We start from the raw sequence: 17,077 nt of genomic DNA on the forward strand, positions 1-17,077 counted from the left end.
ATGGGATATAAAACCCCCCTCGAAGCCGGACTTCGACGGGACTTGAATGAACATTTCTCTTATCACCTATGTTTTGCTCGTTTTGATTACTTATCCGTAATCAGCTATCAATCAACTAACTAGCTTTCCCCACAGGTGAGCATTATCCACGCTCACAATCCGCAATGTACAGAATTTGGGTTTTAACTCAAGTAAAGAGCGTTAATAGCGCAGTTTACGGCACTTTACGCGAACTCTCTCTAATACATACTAGTATTATATTCCCTCCGTCCCTTATTTAGAGTCCAATATTTTATTTTGGGTTATCCCTTAATAAGTGTCCATTTTGTAAAGTTAATGGGTAAAAGTTGGTGCATTGTCTATTTTGTCCCTAAAAATAGATTTCATTTTGAAAAGTAAGTGAATAAAAATGTAATGATGATGGATAAGTAAGAAAAGTGGAGGAAAAAGTTGATAAAAAAGGTATAATGATGATATTTTCTTAATAAGTTGGAGTTACAAAGTATGATACTTTAAAAAAAAAACAAAGGGAGTACAACATTTTTAAAAGCAGAAGAAGCTGTGCTGTTTTTAGCGTACATATGTTGAGTGAACCGGGAAAATGATTTTTCATTTTTTTACCATCATGGAAAATGAATTAATACCCGTTAAAAATCCATTTAATTTTGTCACCTAGTGTTTAATCAAAACTTACGTGGGTTTTGTGGCAAGTTATTACCCTTTGCTTTTTGGCGAAGGGTGAAAGAGGTACAAGAAGAAAAAGAATTCAAAGCGCAAAAGCTCGAAGTGATGTAATTAAAGTAGGCAATTGGGAAAAAAAAAGTGAATCAATCATCATTCTAGTGCTCTTGTTTTATTTAAAAAAATCAGTGCTCTCGCTTTTCATACAGCATTGGAAACAAAAAGAGATAGATAGATAGGTGAGATCTCTAGATAGAGATAGAGAGAGAGAGAGAGAGAGAGAGAGAGAGAGAAGTGGCCATGGAAAAACCAGTTCACATTTCCATGCTGATTTTTTTTCCATTTTGCCATCAACCAAGAACTGTAAATTACCCCATTAATACCCTCTCTATATAGGGATTTTTGGAGTGGGGAAGAGAGGAGGAGGGACTGACTAGTCATTAACTTTTCAAGTGTCAAACTAACACTCTAGCCGTTTGGTTCTTTCATATTGGAAAAAGGAATTTGGTACGTGATGGGTTGGAGATACAAGACAGGGTTGTTTCTCATACTCACGGTTGTCATCACTTGGGTAACCTGTGCAGAAGTCACTCAGGTCAGCTCTCTCTCTCTCTCTCTCTCTCTCTCTCTCTACAATTTTGTGAAGTTGAGAATTAGTATGAAAAAAAAGGTTCGCCGTTTTTGCTTGCTACTCATGCCTAATTGGTGATGACCCCCCGAATATGTTTTGCTTGCTACTCATGCCTAATTGGTGATGACCCCCCGAATATGTTTTGATAACCGGATATCTGAGCCATCTTGCGCTTATCTTTACTAATTCTAAATGATAAGGCAAACTCTATAGTGACTTCGAGATTTGGAATGTTTAACTCTCGAATATGTTGCTTTTGGTTCTTGGTCCAAAGGGTGACTTGTGTTTTTTTTTTTTTTTTGATTTTGTCACTTACTTTAGAGGCCCAGGAGAACTACACATGGATCATGTATTTGTTGGCAGATTCATTTAAGGAAAAAAGTTATAGTATCGCAAAATCAATAATTAAAATCATCTTCTTGACTCATTTTCTCTTCTGTTTTTACCTCTTTTGTTGTTTCCACATATCTCTTGACGTATCTCATACAAATAGTTTTTAAAATTCGTAGTTTTCACGTTATTTTTGGCATAGGAAATCAGTTTGTTATCCTCATTGGGCGAGCCAATACTTCTAGTGAGGTTCGTGCCTTTGGATTTCACTTACTGAAACAACGATAGACATACCATTTTTTGCTCCTCTTTGAATCTACCCTTAAGCCCGATAAGTACCAACTAAATATGTTTAAAGCCCGCGCGCGCGCGAGATTCATCGCAAGTTTTGTGCAGAAAAATGTGGAGAAGAGCTAACCAGCTAGCCATGCTACTGTTCTTTTTTCTCTCTGTTCCTTGCCCTGAGCCAAAAGTTTCCTCCTAAAAGAATGTTGCCCTGTAGTTAGTGCTTAGACATTACTCCACTACTTGGTGGATGTCCTACAAGCAATTTGACTGTTTTTTGTCCTGTCAGTACATTAATCACTTTCATAAAACGTGTATCTATCTATTTACTCCATTTGAATAATTAATCCACATAGTTTTATTAGTATTATTAGTATAGCCCCTTCATAATCGAGATCAACTACCCTCTTTCCAAACAAAAGTGCAATAGCTTACTAGTTGGGCTTTCTCAGTGGGTACTTTTCCACACTTTTAATAATTGAAAAAAAAAAATGAGGAGGGGCTTCAACTTTTTTTTTTTCAATTGATAGAAGATGTTAGATTTTTTAGAGGGTTCCAACCTAAAAAAATCACTAAAGATAGGTACACTACCTTTTTACACTACATAATTACACTACATCTTATGTGGAGCCTATTTCGTTTCTCAGAAAAATCCAAAAAAAAACCAATAAATTTTAAAATATTGTTTTATGGGATCCTGTAAAAAATGCTTTAACGGATATCGGTAAGTGTCATTTCTAGATTTGTAGTGAAGAAACTGTGCAAATAAACAATTTCATCCCTACGAATCAAGAAGTAATATTTACCGATATCTATTGGAGCTGATTTTTTACAGAATCCCATAAAAAAATATTATAGAATTTATGGATATTTTTCTGAATTTTTGTGAGACCCAAAATGGACTCTATATAAAATGTAGTGTAACGTGTAGTGTAACTATGTAGTGTATGTAGCATCACTCAAAACCAATTGGCAATAAGTAGAGTAGCCTCTAGAATATATTAACCAAGCTTAGGTGGCTTAAATGAGCGATGTGGGACAAGTCTAACACTCCCCCTCACGTATAGCCTAGATGCACGTGGAGGTGACAGACTAGGAGACCAAGAGCTGACTGATTGACCTGGGCGATAGAGATGAGAGAGACTTTCTCACGAGAGGTATAACCACCCAAGACCTAGCTCTGATACCATGTTAGATTTCTTGGAGAGTAGAGGTGAGGCCACTCAAGACCTAGCTCTGATACCATGTTAGATTTCTTGAAGGGTTCCGATCTGACCGACTGACTCGGGCGATAGAGATGACAGATACTTGAGAGGTATGAATTATGAAGTACAAACCCGGGAACTACATCAATTATGAGAGTCCACAAAACAACAAAGCCTAACAATTCAACCAGTGCAAGAAATAAGCCCATTATAAGGTAGAGACAAAGAAAAAAAAAGGAAAAACTCTCTAAGGGACCTACACACAGGTGATGAGACTCGAACTCATGATCTTAATGAGATGCAAAAGTCCTAGCCAACTAATCTATTCCCAAGACTTCAACTTTTATTTGTTATTTGTTGAGTTGGTTTAGTTGATAAATTTAATTAAGTTATTGTAAACTTTCCCGTAGTTAGATCCTATCAAAGGAAAAAAAACACGTGAAGATCCTTCTCATATGGGTCAATGTGACGGTCATTTGGCATTTGATGCACCCGAAAGTAGGAAGAGGAGGCAATAAAAGCCCCCAGAGTAAAATCTAGTAAATTAAATTGAGTCGTATTAGAGCATCCGCAATGTAATAATCAAAAGTGAATTATCAAAATTTGCTACGTCAGCTCAAGTTTTGATTATTCACTTAGAAGTTGCTAAAGTTAATAATGTGAAGTCCCACATTGTTACTTTTGACTATTCAAATGTCCAAATTTGGTTAGGAGGTTGATAACTTTGATTATTACAATGTGAGCATTTTTTTAAGAATACATTGCTAACTTTAGCAATCTTTTGATTTTGATTATTACATTGTGGATGCTCTTAATTATGGGATAAATTCAATAATCCATTCAAATTAACCTACTATTTGAACGAGTGAGAATAAAATGAGCTGTTATCCATTTTACCCAATTTCAAAATTGAGTTTCAAATCTTTTACGGAGTATATTCATATATAATAACTCATACTTGTATTTGGGTAACAATTTCCAAATCCCTACACACTTCTATTTCACTTCAATTTTCTATTCAAATCAAAACGGATCTAGAGATGCTGCCAAGCACCCGATAATAAAAGTTCAACGCAAACTTCCGGTCTAAAATAACTCTTTGGGGCTAATTTAACTTAAGTGATTGGCCAATTCTCCTTTTGACCAAACAATATGTCCCTCAAAATCGAACCCACCCTAAATTACCAAAATGACCTTGTCCCAAAAACAGAAAATGAGCCACAATCCAAGTTTGGGGGTATTTTTGTCTTGTTACCACATGTTAACTAGACCATGCTTTATTGGGCTGAGCCGAACCAGGTCCAGTGAAAGAGACCAAAAGATGGACTAATTGGGTTTTGGAATTGGATAACCGAATAGGTAATGTAATCAGAACCCAAACCCGATCAACCTGCCCCGAATTCCAAAAGGCACCACGCGCTCTCTCTGTCTCTCTCTCTGTCTCTCTATTCGGATTTCGGAGAACTTCTCTTGTTCTACTTCTATTCCATGCCACCCACGTTTCAGAGCCACAAGTTTTCTAGGTTAGATCACTCTCTCGTGATATTTTAGTTCACATACATTAGTGTTCTTTCTAGCAATTAGAATCGGAATCCCATTCCGTTATTTTTGTGCTGAATTGTTGCTCGTTTAGGCTTAATTGCGAACACTGTTTATTTATTTTTAGAGATACCGCAGGAGAAGCAATCTTTTCAGTGCTTACTTAAGGAAATTATCTTTTGGATGATGATGATGTTTGGAATCTAAGTTCTTGTATTTCTTTTTCTTTTTTTTTGAACAGCAAGTTCTTGTATTTCTTATGTACTATATGTTACGAATCTTACGAAAATGTAGCCATCTCACTGTAGAAAATTTTGCTTCTTTCCCCAATCTTACAATACTCAGGAACAACACGAACACGTATACACCCCATACCCATTAATTTAAGACACCATAAAGCCTTGTGAGCAAAAAAAGCCACAACTCGTTGCGAGGTTTGCTAAAAACACGACATTTTGCTGCGCGCCAATGTGCACAACATGATTGTGTGACTGTTTTATTGGCTATCGAATGTGATTTTACAACCACCAATAAAATGATGACAACACGTCATGTTGTGCACATTGTTGTGTTGATAGACTTCTCTTTCATAACTGAGATTCTTCATAAGGTGCACCATTTCTTAATTACATGTAACATGAAAGTACCTCAAGACACAACGCCTCATAATTGGGTTATGTTACTCAGTTACAGTAATGTGTACTTTAGAGTTCTCCCCAAAATTTCTGTTGATCTGTCTTTGTATTAGATTCAGTGACAAAGCTTTTACCTGGTTTATATTGGTTTACAGGGAATTTTCAAAGACTATGAGCATCCATTCGCCTTGGCATATCTGGGAACATCTCTTTTGGTTCTTTTTCTCCCAATAGCCTTCATTAAAGATGGGTTATTTCATCTCTTCAGAAGTAAATCCCACAGCGGTGACAAAATTGCGCAAATTACCAATATGCCCTTGGGTAGACTCGAGTCTCCCGTTAAGGTTGATGGGGTTCCAGAATTGGATTGTAAGGGGTCTAGAAAAGAGGATGGATCAGAGCTTAAATCTCAGGAGGAGGGAATTGCAATAGACATAGATGATGTTGATAAGTTGGAAAGAGACAAATCTGCACTTAACAATAAGGAAATGGCTAGATTAGGCTTTCTCATTGCTCCTGTCTGGTTCATAACAGAGGTAAGGAACTTGTTATAATTTTGTTAGCTATGTCCAAACTTTCTTTCGTTTAACCTGTAATTTTTTTTTTGCGCACCGGAATTTGAAATAATTCATATAGTTTTTGCTTTATACAAATTATTCTCTTCTCTCCTTTTCCCTCTTTCTCTTCAGATTTGTTTTCAGCCTTCTCTTCTCTCGGTGTCTTAAGACTGCCACTGTTGGCTTTGTCCTCTCCCAGTACATATTTACCCTTCATCTTTGCCAACTTCTTGCTGTCATCAAATTGTATAAAACACAACATATAGTTTGAGGCAAGATTTTATCTTTACTTCGCCAAAATCCTAGCTACTTCATCGTTCAACATTCCATAGCCTATCTTCAAAAAACTTGCCGAATACTTACTAGAATTAACAGTTGATTTCTGTTGTTGGCAGTATTTAACAAATGCTGCTCTCGCCCGAACGAGTGTTTCTAGTACAATGGTATTAAATTCAACTTCAGGACTTTTTACTCTCTTCATTGGTGCATTTTTGGGACAAGACTCCATAAATGTGGTGAAAGTAGTCTCTGTTGTTGTCAGCTTGGCTGGTGTTGCCATGACAGCACTTGGGAAGACTTGGTCCACGGATCAAGCTCATTTAAGAAAATCCACGTAGGTTGTTTCCCTCTTGATCTTTTTCTTTTTGTTGAATCTTTGGTTTGGTTTGGTATGGTTGTGGTGGAAGTATTACTCAATTCTCACTTTTCTAACTTGGAAGCTTTTCAGTTTGGTCTTTGAACTACTGCAGATTGTCAATATGATCTAGTTAGTTATTGCCGTGGCGTCAAATTCTTGAACAAAAAACACCATGTGGGCATTAAACTGCAGAGCCAAATTGGAAAAACTGTGATACTAACGTGGGTAAAATGGGAAAGTACCATACTTAAGGGCCCCAAGAGTGAAAAAATAGGTTCAAACTACATCACGGTGTTTAGTTTGTCCTAAAGACCCAATTGTTGAAGGATCACACTTAGTAAATTTAAAGTCAAGGCCAAAGTTAGAAATGAGTAATACTGCAAAGTGTACTTAACCCTGTTCTTTAGCAGCAACTGATGATTATTACGTTTGTGTTCAGGAATGGGAAGCACTCGCTGGTGGGAGACCTCTGTGCTCTTCTCTCAGCCATGACTTACGCACTGTTTTGTGGTTCAGCATCTCTCCTTCTGTTCAAAAGTTTTTTTAAGGTTATGTTTGGATCATGAAGTTATAGTTGATGATAAAAGGAATGGGAAATGCTACTCGAGCACATCCAAATTTTTTCCTATCATTCCCTTTCTTTTGTTTTCCTCCAAACATGTTCTAAAGAATATTCAAAATCCAAACAGATCCTAATTATCTTCGAATGGATCGTTTTAATGATTATCACTTTCATAACAATCTTGCAGTGCTTCTTAAAAAGTTTACGGGAGATGAAGGAGAAAGAGTAGACATGCAAAAGCTATATGGATACATTGGATTGTTCACGCTTGTTGCCCTTTGGTGGCTCAGTAAGTGCCATTTTTACTATACTCTTATGTTGTGGTTGGACCATGGATTTCTTTGATGAATTCACCATGGGAAAGGAAGATAGATAAAACAACCAAACCAATAAATTTTGCTTTGTCACTTTGTTATCTCTTTTATCCTTTGTCTTTTCTGTCTCTTCGTAAATCCTGACCTCTGTAATGGCATAGTTCTGAAAGCACTCTATGAGTCATATGCATTATGCCGAAAGTTAGACGGCTCTTTTGCAGAGTTCCTGCTATGATGATACCTTACAGTCTTTCACTAATTGTCAATATCCTTTTACCAGCTTGAAATGTTTGGAATTTAGTTTCATATACATCTTTCGTTGCCGAAATGTCCAGATCACTATAAGACTTACAAAATCTTGTACCAATCACATTTTCAAGGCTGTTTGTGTATTGAATTTTTTGGGAATTTGTGAAGGAAAGAAAATGCCATAAATCAAAGAATGAATTCTGTTTCTCCACTTTATCATCTTCTTTTGTATTTCTTTATGATTTTTTCGCTTTCAGTAAATCTCTCTAAAAATCAGGAGTTTGAACACAGCTGGCTTTCATGATAGAACAAAAGGACCAGCTTGCAAGGGACATAAGGCTCTTAAGTCTTAATATTAAATGGATATAGTTCGTTGAATTAAACAAGGCATTCATCAATAGCCTTGAACACGGAATTACTACGTACCAAGAAAAAGTACTCGAAAATGCCCAACATTGAAAATGTGTCAATCGTTTCATTTTGGGTAACACACACACACACACTAACAATGCCGAACCTAGGTAGTTTTTTTTATAATGTTTCTGACCGCATAGCATTTTGGCTTTTGCCAATTGCTGTTATTCTTTTCCTTTCCTTCGATAACAAATTTGTTTCATTTTTCTTTCCATAATAATACTTCGCATCTGTTAATTTTGTTGATCAAATTCATTCATAATTGTCTCTCCAGTATGGCCTCTGACATCGATCGGGATTGAACCAAAATTTGTAATTCCTCACTCTGCAAAAATGGAAGGTGTTCTTTTTGCCAACTGCTTTGTCAGTAATTTCCTGTGTGACTATTTATGGTATGCCTAGAGAAAAACTACTCTCTTTACCTGTTTCTTTTCCGTTCATTTTGATGCCCATAACCGTTTGTCTAAGAGTATCTGAAAAATTTACAGGGCACTCGGTGTTGTGTGGACGACTCCACTAGTGTCGGCATTAGGCGTTTCACTCACCATACCACTTGCCATGGGGGCAGACATGGTGGTGCATGGGCAGCACTACTCTGCAGTTTATATAATTGGCTCAATTCTGGTAAATGAAATGCCTAACCATTTGATTGTTCGATTCCTCATGTTGAGTTGAGAGTTGCAAAAATTAGAGTCACTCTACGAACTCAAATAAAATTCCCTGAAATGGTACTGAATGCTCTGTGAGTTTGTGACAACATTTGTCCCGAGTCCAGTTTTGTTCACCTACCACAAAAGATGGGTGGACCCTTCCTACTGTCCTGCTTCCATCACATGGAAGCTAATGCTAAACCTACCTTGGAGTTGACTGAGCGCAATTGCGGGCAATTGGCCCCTCTCAGTTGTGTTAAATGGAATATTTTCTTGTTTTTCGAAAAAGAAAATTTTGGCCCTGCATGCCAAATTCTTTGGCTCCGCCCTATACGTCGACCTGTCCAGGATATATGCAATGTTGCCGGTACTGCATTTAATGATTTTCCTCTCATCATGGATACACAGCAAAATGCACGATTATTGTTTTCATCAATCTTTGAAAACTGCTCCTGGTTAATTGGTGATGTTGTTGTGCAGGTGTTTGTGGGCTTTGTAATGGCAGGATTCTCAAATTGGTTCTCCCAGAAGATTAAACTGTATTTCTTAAATTGACCCTAAATTATTATTATTTTTTTTTGGTATCTTCGATTTTTCCAACAAAAAGAGCAGTAAACGAGGAATACTACGAATGTCGCCATGCACTATTGAAGGGAAAATAAACGGACAATTCACAGCTGATTTTTAAATTTTTCTTCATTTTTCGGTTGGTAACTTCGTCATGTTTAATTTTCAAGGACTTATAGTTTCCCCTCGTACATATATACAAGTGCAATAGTCTGGGGGTGATGTATGGCGATAAAAAACTGTCGACGCAACCCTTGAGGTTCGAACCAAAAACCTCTCAGATAGGAATCACAGACTAAAGTGGTTAATTTACTGGAGTATTGATTTGGTGGCTAGAAAATGAAGCTATGGCCAGAATCTGTAATCCTGTTTGGAAAGATTTTTTTTTCTAGCTTTTTCCAACTCCATATAGTTTAGCGCAGAAAGAAATCCATTGCCCACCACCTCACCCAAACTCCTTTTTTTGTGCGCGTGTGGAAATCGTCAACATGACTATAGGTACCAACCAAATCGGTATAGATCGTGTAAAGATGCTGCGAGAGGCTCACTCCGGAGTCTCTCACCCGAAAAGTTTCAGGCAGGATTGGAAGCAAGCATCAACGTGATATCATGAAATAGGGGGAGAGAGACTAGTGGGAAGAGGAATAGCATTTGGTATAACCTGGTTTATGATATGCGAAATTCTCAAATCTTACATACCTTTTTCAAGTGCTTAATTCTTTTCCTTGTGCGAAATTTAGGACAAAGAAGATACTGTGACATTATACTAACAGTATAACAGTGCCTACCATATGCACAGGGTACAAATATCGGGGCCGACCATGACTTTTTGGGGACTTAAAGCATAGGTTAGAAATGTACGTAGTCTTTTTTGTTGGATTGTTAAAGAAAAGACTTTCAGGGGCCTAAAGCTACTACACCTTTAGTGGCGTAGCCAGAAATCTAAGTTGGTGGGGGCACCATTAAACTTGGTCTTGGAATTTTCTATCTTTTATTTATAGTAAACAACCATAATATATAAAAATAAACTTAAAACATAAAATTTGCTACAATATACATATAGATAATGAGCCTTTATGGAAATCAAGCACGCAAAAAATAACCTTTTTAAAAACTTGACAAAGATATTGGGGATGCAAGTGTTATAAGAAGAAAAATGTGTATAATTTTTTATACAAATTGTCATGACCTTTATAATTTGAAGTAAAATTAAAATTATTAAAAATTGCAGTGGAGCCCACTGCGGCTCCGCACACCTTGAAGTTTAGCTCAGGCCGACTTTGACAAATACTAGTACAACTATAGAACAAGAAGTTGATGGGATTTAAATATCCCAAGAGGATATCCAAATTGTCCTCCATAGATATTTCATACTACTACTTCCGTGTCAATTGTAACTTTCATGTTAGGATTTATCCCATCTGATTAAAACCTTAGTATTTGAACACGAAATGATTTGTAGAATTTGATATAATCTGACTTTTAAAGCACATGAAGCCACGTGGTGTGGATTATGACTTATATGGTTTGGCTTTTTATCTGGTCGACCTACATTCTATCTGGTCGACCTACCTTTAGACCATACAAAATGGGAAAGAGGCTTAGGCCCGTTTTGCAAATGTTATTATTTTTTAAATAATTATTTTTTATTTTACAAGACAAGTCATTCTCTTATAATACATCACATTTAATTCAAAAATTAAGTACTTATTTTTTTTAGCGAAACGGGCCTACTTACGCATGGTTTTTTATAGACCATTTGCTTCATGCGGTTATATATATTGAGGTTTTCTTTGGGCATGTTGCTCAATAGTGCTTGTCCCTGTCAATCCAATCAAATCTTTCGACCCCTTGGTTTGATTAGCCTAAGCCCTGGTTTCTCGCTTAATAAAATTCTCGTGAATTATTATTATTTTTTATTCAAAAAAATATCGCAATTGTTAATTTTGCGTCAAGAATGTGTGGTATTGGGGCATCATACGACGGTGTCCCAAACCACTCAATAATTTGTCTGACTTCTTAGAGTCCTGCTACCGGTACAGATTTTTGTGCACAGATTGTGCACAGATTTCGTTGTGGGGCCCACCACGGGTTCCACACAAATCATCCAAGCCGTTCATTAAATGTAAAACATTTTTTCAAGGGTCCCCGTAAAAAATAAGCTCAATCCAATACCTATAGGTACTTCATCCAACCATCTAACTTTTCATTCAGATTTTCGGATAATGAAAAGTTATACGATTGGATCGAATATCTATGGGTATCGGATTGAGATTATTTTTTACGGGGACCCTTGAAAAAATATTTTACATTTAATGAACGGCTCGGATGATTTGTGTGGGACCCGTGGTGGGCCCCACAACAAAATCTGTGCACAATCTGTGCACAGATTGTATGTGTGTGTAGGATTTCTGGACTTCTTAGCTACTCAGCCTACTCATGAACCAGTTTCCTCCGGCCAAGTAGTCCTTCAACTCAAGTCCGCACATTGAACCTTTACGCTTTGTTTGGATCACGGTTTGTGGAGGGACTAAAATCTTTAACTTCTCCACTCCGTTATCATCTTTTCTTTTCCTTCACCTTTTCTTTTGTCGTTGATAAATTCTTACTCAAAACCCTTGTCCACCTCGTCCAAACAAAGCCTTAACGATTGGATGAGGTATATCAAGGGTAAGATACTGAAAATTGAGAAGCAATAAAGGTCACTTTAGGGATGTAACGCCATAATAGAAAAACAAAACCGGGGCCCCTAGAGTGCGAGGTGCAGATCTGAGATAAAATCTTAACCATTTATTGTCGAGATGGATGACTCAAATAGTGCACTACACTCCTGTAATGTAACCATACACACAACACGAACAAGAATTGAAGACCCTGATATAGACAACCAGGAAAAAGGAACACAATTTAACAACTAATCCCTCTTTAACTAGAAAACACCAACCTTTTGAAACCTAAGAGTTTTTTTCTAGGAAAACAACTGCAACCAACAATGAGAACCAAGACTCTTAGGCCAATGAATGATTCCAACTAATCTGCTCTGTACATGAAATCTTTTTTTGAAATTGTCTGTACATGAAATCTTAGTAGGGCAAAATATCAGTCCCACAGAGGGAGAGAAGGTTGATGGGTTAAATGAGGTTAGAAAATGATGATGTCAAGACATAGGGGATGCTGGCCAGGGGCCCCCTTTGGCAAGCAAGCTCATGAATGTCCTTGACGATATCGAACACAGCGTTTGGTTGAGCGAGTTTGAGCGCGTTCTCTGACATTCGCTTGAGCTCAGCTGTTTCGGTGCTGAACCATTCGGATACAATCTTAGCAGTTTCCTTGGGACTTCGTGTGAAGACTCCTGCACCATTGTCCACTACGTAGGGAACGTTGCCCTTTTCCTGGAAATGCCAAAGGAAGAGGAATACTCATTCGGGGTTGAATTTCATTTCATGGTAGGAAAAAATGCATCAGTAATTAAAGAAGCTAGCACTTCTTATGACTTACTTGTCCAGGAATGTAGTCATTCAGAATAATCGGTAGCCCTCTGATCAATGCTTCTGCAATTGTTCCAGGTCCTGCCTGCAGAATCCAAAAAGCCGAAAAAAGTTCTAAGTCATTGATACTCGATATGGCCACCTTTGGTTCCATCATTTGCAGCTTGCTTAGATTTAAACTTGAATCCAAGTGCTTAACCAATTGTATTTTGAAAAGGTTGTGCATTCGGTTCCAGCTAAAACTCTACGAGGCTAACTTTTCAGAGTGAGGTTCTATATGTTATTTTGAGCTGTTTAAGACTAAAATGAGCATAGGATTGTTGAAACATACTTTCGTGATAATGCAGTCACAGGCACCCATCCATTTTTCCATCTGGGTCTCAAACCCTCTAACCTGCAATGCAAGAAAAACCAGAAACGGTTAATACAGCTTACTCCAAAGAAAATGGTGATGATGATATGCACATTTCTACATTTGCACACTAGGAATTGGTTCAGAAAAGTGAATGTTATCACCTTAACGGGGATCTTCCATTCGAGTGATTCCAGCGACGAAGCTAGGTCTTTATTACGGCCACAAATGATTATCAACTGTCCAATTGGCTTCGCAAGTTGTTCATCAAATAGAGATTCTTCAAGAGCCTCTGCAGTTTTTTTCACAGGACCCATTCCTTCGCCACCACCCATCAGCAAAACCGCAGGCAATTGGGGATCCATTTCAAGTTCTATTCTTAAATCATCCTATTCAAACAATTGCGCAAAAATGAACATTCATGGCACAAACAACATCAAATTTCCATCCAAAGAATGACAGGATAAAAAGAAAGAAAAACAAACAATGCCAAACATTCACCTTGCAAACAATAGCACGGCAAAAAGAGGGTCGGATTGGCAATCCAAAAACACGTATTTGAGATTCTTCTAGACCGTCAAGAAAAGCCCTTTTTGCTACCTCCTCTGAGGGAGAGTACAACCGATTCACTCCTGGGTGAAACCTGAATACAAAAATGCCAGACTTAAGAAAATTTCCCATATACTAAGCTTGACAGGTATAATTGACTAATTGAAAGGGAAAATTCAAAGTAAAGTGAAAAATAACTAACCATGTGCGGTGGCAAGTAGTAAGATCTGTGATTACGGTGACAAAAATTACTTTCTTCTGCAGACCTTGCCATTTTAAAACCCATAAAGGGATGTGTTGCATAAGAGGATGAACACTAATAATTATATCCGGCTTGTATTCCATAAGACCAGCCTCAACCTCCCTTCAAAAAACCAATGCAGGAGAAATTATCAGAGAATCCCATATCATTAATTTGCTTAACTGTAAGTGTACAACTCACTCATTTTTTTCATGAACCAATAAAAGTTTCTTGAAAGATGTATGATTTTCGCTTTGAAAGGAAGCAACCACTTTGAAAACAATGGTATTATTCTTCTAGCGATTAACTAATTGAGAAGTGGAAACAAAAGAGAATAAACTTTAAAGGAGGATAACATAAAGGTGAAGACACACAAAAAAAGTAATCAATGCGTCACCATGCAGTATAATTTTTTTAAGAAAAAGATACATCAAAGATACATAAGGGAGAGTGAAGTATCAAGGAATAAACAAGAAAGCTGAATACAAGCTCGAAATCAACTTTTACAGCAGGAAAGTTTCAAATGAGATAAAAGGGTTAATCGGAACAAGAGAATATACTTGGCATAGTAAGCGGCCATGGCGGCAAGATAGAAAGAGTGGATCCATCGAGGAGAGGTAGTATGAAATGCAACCTTCCAAAGCTGTACATGTTTAATCATGAATTTGTATGATCTCTCCATGTCGTTCAATGGCCAGCCGGCGAATTCCTTCCAAACATCCTTCACATAAACCTAAGATCACAAAAATGGTCATTAGAACCGACTGCAAATAAACCGAAAGCAGATGAATGACATGTGGAAATGACATATAGCTACTTGCAAAATTTACTGATGCATGATACATGATTGACTCGTATCCACTCCAATACATGCAAATATACGTGTTTAGCGAAGGAAATAAAAGCAGAAGAGGAAATTAGTTCCATTGCCCAAACTCCAATCTGGCAAAAAAAAAAAAAAACAGGATAAACAATTTTCGAATGAAAGGGGAAGTAAAGGCCAAACTAAAACATCAGACTTGGGGTCCGAGTAGTCCTCACTACAGGAGTGTAGTGCACCATCCGAGTCGTCCATCTCAACAATCAATTGTTCAGATTTCATTTTCAGAAGCTACATGACCGAAAAATCCCAATTAGAACGTGCCGACAACAAGATCATGGCAAAACCTAGACACGTGCTTACATAATTACTCATGTAAACAAATACTAGTACTTAAGAATACGTGTGTTCAGCTAAAATTTTGGGAATTCAATCGGAATCCAGAAAACTTGTTTAGAATACAAATCTCAAAACACATAATAGGAGATGGGTCCAATAACCCGATACTCATCCCCAAACTCCAATCCGAACAACAGGACAAGTAATTTTCCAAATTGCAGGGGAGGTTAGGCCCGAAGCAATGGGATATCACAAAAAAATTCCAAAGTTAAAAATTTCATCAAAAAGATCATGGGAAACCTAGCTTCCAAGACGTCTACACAGTAACACATACCATGATTGTTTCAAAAAGTCTAGCAACACAACTTTTGACCGGAACTCCGAACACAATCAGGTCCAGAGCCGCTCGATGTATGCGGGCCAACTTATATCGGACGGCTCCGAACACAATTTGTTTTGAGCAGCGCTTTAAGTTGTAGTCGCATTAGCTAATGAAAAAAGAATTCAACGAAAAACCAGAACAGGAAATAAGTTCGTAATTACCCTATACTCGTCCCCATACTCCAACCGGAAAGCGTCCCGAATGGCCTCGGCCGAGGCCCGGTGGCCGCCGCCGGTATCACTCATCAGAATCAGCACATTCTTGGTCCTCTCACCACCAATTTGCACCATTTCCACTGTTCCAGCTTCTTCATCCTGAATCTCATGCCTGCACCTCTTTTGGCTGCAGCCTCTGCTCCCTCTAAAGCCGTATACCCCAACTCTTTCGAACACGGTTGTGATCGAGTTCCTCGGCGTCGCCACCTTCATCACCATGACTGTATTTGCAGATGTCCACAATTTCTGTATATACGTACAGGTATACGGAAATCTAACTCTGATCCACTAAAAGATTTGAAAAACCCAACAAAACCCAGAGATGGAATTTGCTGAAGACAGGCTGAGAGAGAAAGGAGAGGTGACGACAACAGAGGAAGGGAGAGATATATATAGAGTTTGGGAAATGGTTGTTCACTGCTACAAGGAGAGAGAGAGAGAGAGAGAGAGATTTCTCGTATTGTGGATGCTGGAATGATGCCCGGGAACTTTGGAGAGGCACGTAGCAGTCAGCAGGGGGGGGGGGGGTGGGATTTATAGCCGTCGGATTTTCGTTCAGGAGTCGGAATGTTCCGATTGGCAGATTCGAATCTTTTACTTCTGTATTCATTCAATTGTCTCCTACGTATTTCCGTGGGAAGCCCTATTTTATCCTCCTATTTCTGGTTTTTTTACTAGGGTCCGGATTTTATCTGGTCTAAGTTTTGGATTGGACGAGTCATTTTTAGGGAGGAAAATCCGATTTCTTTTTCCTTAAGAGAGAGAAGTAAGAAACTGGAGTTTTTATTCTACTACTAGCAGTTCTAGATGTGGGGAATTGTAGAGACTTCATTAATCCCTGTGTTTTTGTAGTATTGAAGAACAACTGGTCCAACTTCAATCCAGGAGTAAAGGTTGAGGCAAGACGACTGCTAAGTTTCCCAAAATTGGAATTTGTTCACATTTCACCTCACTCCAATTGATGAATGTTTTTGAGAATTGCCCTGTTTGTTTGTTTTAACTGCGAAAAAGGATTTTATTGATCTTTGAAAACAAATTACAAAGATTAAAAGTGACTCAAAGTAAAAATGGCCATGTTTGCTAGTATTTATAACTAAGTTATCTGGCTTGCTGGCTTAAAAAGGTTAATGAATTGTGTTTGGTATCAATTATGAGTAATCATTTATTGACTTTTCTAGCTTGTTTGGCCCAAAAAATTGACATTGTTTTAAGTTTCAATTAATTTGTAGCCTATTCTACTTATTTTTAGGGGTAAAACTGTGTTCTTGTATAGCACTTAATCAAGAGTTTTTCTATAGGATGTTTCAGGTTAATTTGGACATTTACTTGATGATAATAAGCACAGTATTCGACAATTTATTTAACAAAAAGTCTTATCTCTAATTTTAGCTTAATATATAAAAAACTGCACCAATCACATCTCCGTTTTTTTTTA

At 37.6% G+C, this 17,077-nt stretch overlaps 2 protein-coding genes across 2 annotated transcripts; one reads left to right on the plus strand and one right to left on the minus strand.

Annotated features, from left to right (window-relative positions):
• The first annotated feature begins 893 nt into the window (after positions 1-893).
• LOC131320269 (thiamine-repressible mitochondrial transport protein THI74-like) lies at positions 894-9,398 on the plus strand. The gene is made up of 8 exons (XM_058350925.1): positions 894-1,276; positions 5,462-5,842; positions 6,259-6,476; positions 6,940-7,010; positions 7,250-7,351; positions 8,314-8,431; positions 8,528-8,663; positions 9,170-9,398. The coding sequence occupies exons 1-8, from the start codon at positions 1,196-1,198 to the stop codon at positions 9,242-9,244; spliced, it is 1,182 nt and encodes a 393-aa protein (XP_058206908.1). The 5' UTR covers positions 894-1,195; the 3' UTR covers positions 9,245-9,398.
• Positions 9,399-12,277: 2,879 nt separating this feature from the next.
• LOC131320271 (monogalactosyldiacylglycerol synthase 2, chloroplastic-like) lies at positions 12,278-16,032 on the minus strand. The gene is made up of 8 exons (XM_058350927.1): positions 15,589-16,032; positions 14,447-14,619; positions 13,848-14,009; positions 13,598-13,739; positions 13,261-13,485; positions 13,076-13,138; positions 12,755-12,829; positions 12,278-12,648 (listed from the first exon to the last, which is right to left on the minus strand). Exons 1-8 carry the CDS (start codon positions 15,859-15,861, stop codon positions 12,388-12,390), a joined length of 1,374 nt encoding a protein of 457 aa, XP_058206910.1. The 5' UTR covers positions 15,862-16,032; the 3' UTR covers positions 12,278-12,387.
• Positions 16,033-17,077: the final 1,045 nt, after the last annotated feature.

Source organism: Rhododendron vialii, chromosome 3a (genome assembly GCF_030253575.1).
Source record: "Rhododendron vialii isolate Sample 1 chromosome 3a, ASM3025357v1".
Lineage (NCBI taxonomy): Eukaryota > Viridiplantae > Streptophyta > Magnoliopsida > Ericales > Ericaceae > Rhododendron > Rhododendron vialii.

What these genes read in the sequence shown, in the direction of transcription:
- LOC131320269 (XM_058350925.1), top strand. Translation starts at nt 1,196, where the DNA reads ATGGGTTGGAGATACAAGACAGGGTTGTTTCTCATACTCACGGTTGTC. An exon ending in CCTGTGCAGAAGTCACTCAG is followed by an intron (nt 1,277 to 5,461) that starts GTCAGCTCTCTC and finishes ATTGGTTTACAG; the next exon opens with GGAATTTTCAAAGACTATGA. An exon ending in GACTTACGCACTGTTTTGTG is followed by an intron (nt 7,011 to 7,249) that starts GTTCAGCATCTC and finishes ACAATCTTGCAG; the next exon opens with TGCTTCTTAAAAAGTTTACG.
- LOC131320271 (XM_058350927.1), bottom strand. Translation starts at nt 15,861, where the DNA reads ATGGTGATGAAGGTGGCGACGCCGAGGAACTCGATCACAACCGTGTTC. An exon ending in GCCGTGCTATTGTTTGCAAG is followed by an intron (nt 13,486 to 13,597) that starts GTGAATGTTTGG and finishes TTGTTTGAATAG; the next exon opens with GATGATTTAAGAATAGAACT. An exon ending in GTGACTGCATTATCACGAAA is followed by an intron (nt 12,830 to 13,075) that starts GTATGTTTCAAC and finishes TGGATTCTGCAG; the next exon opens with GCAGGACCTGGAACAATTGC.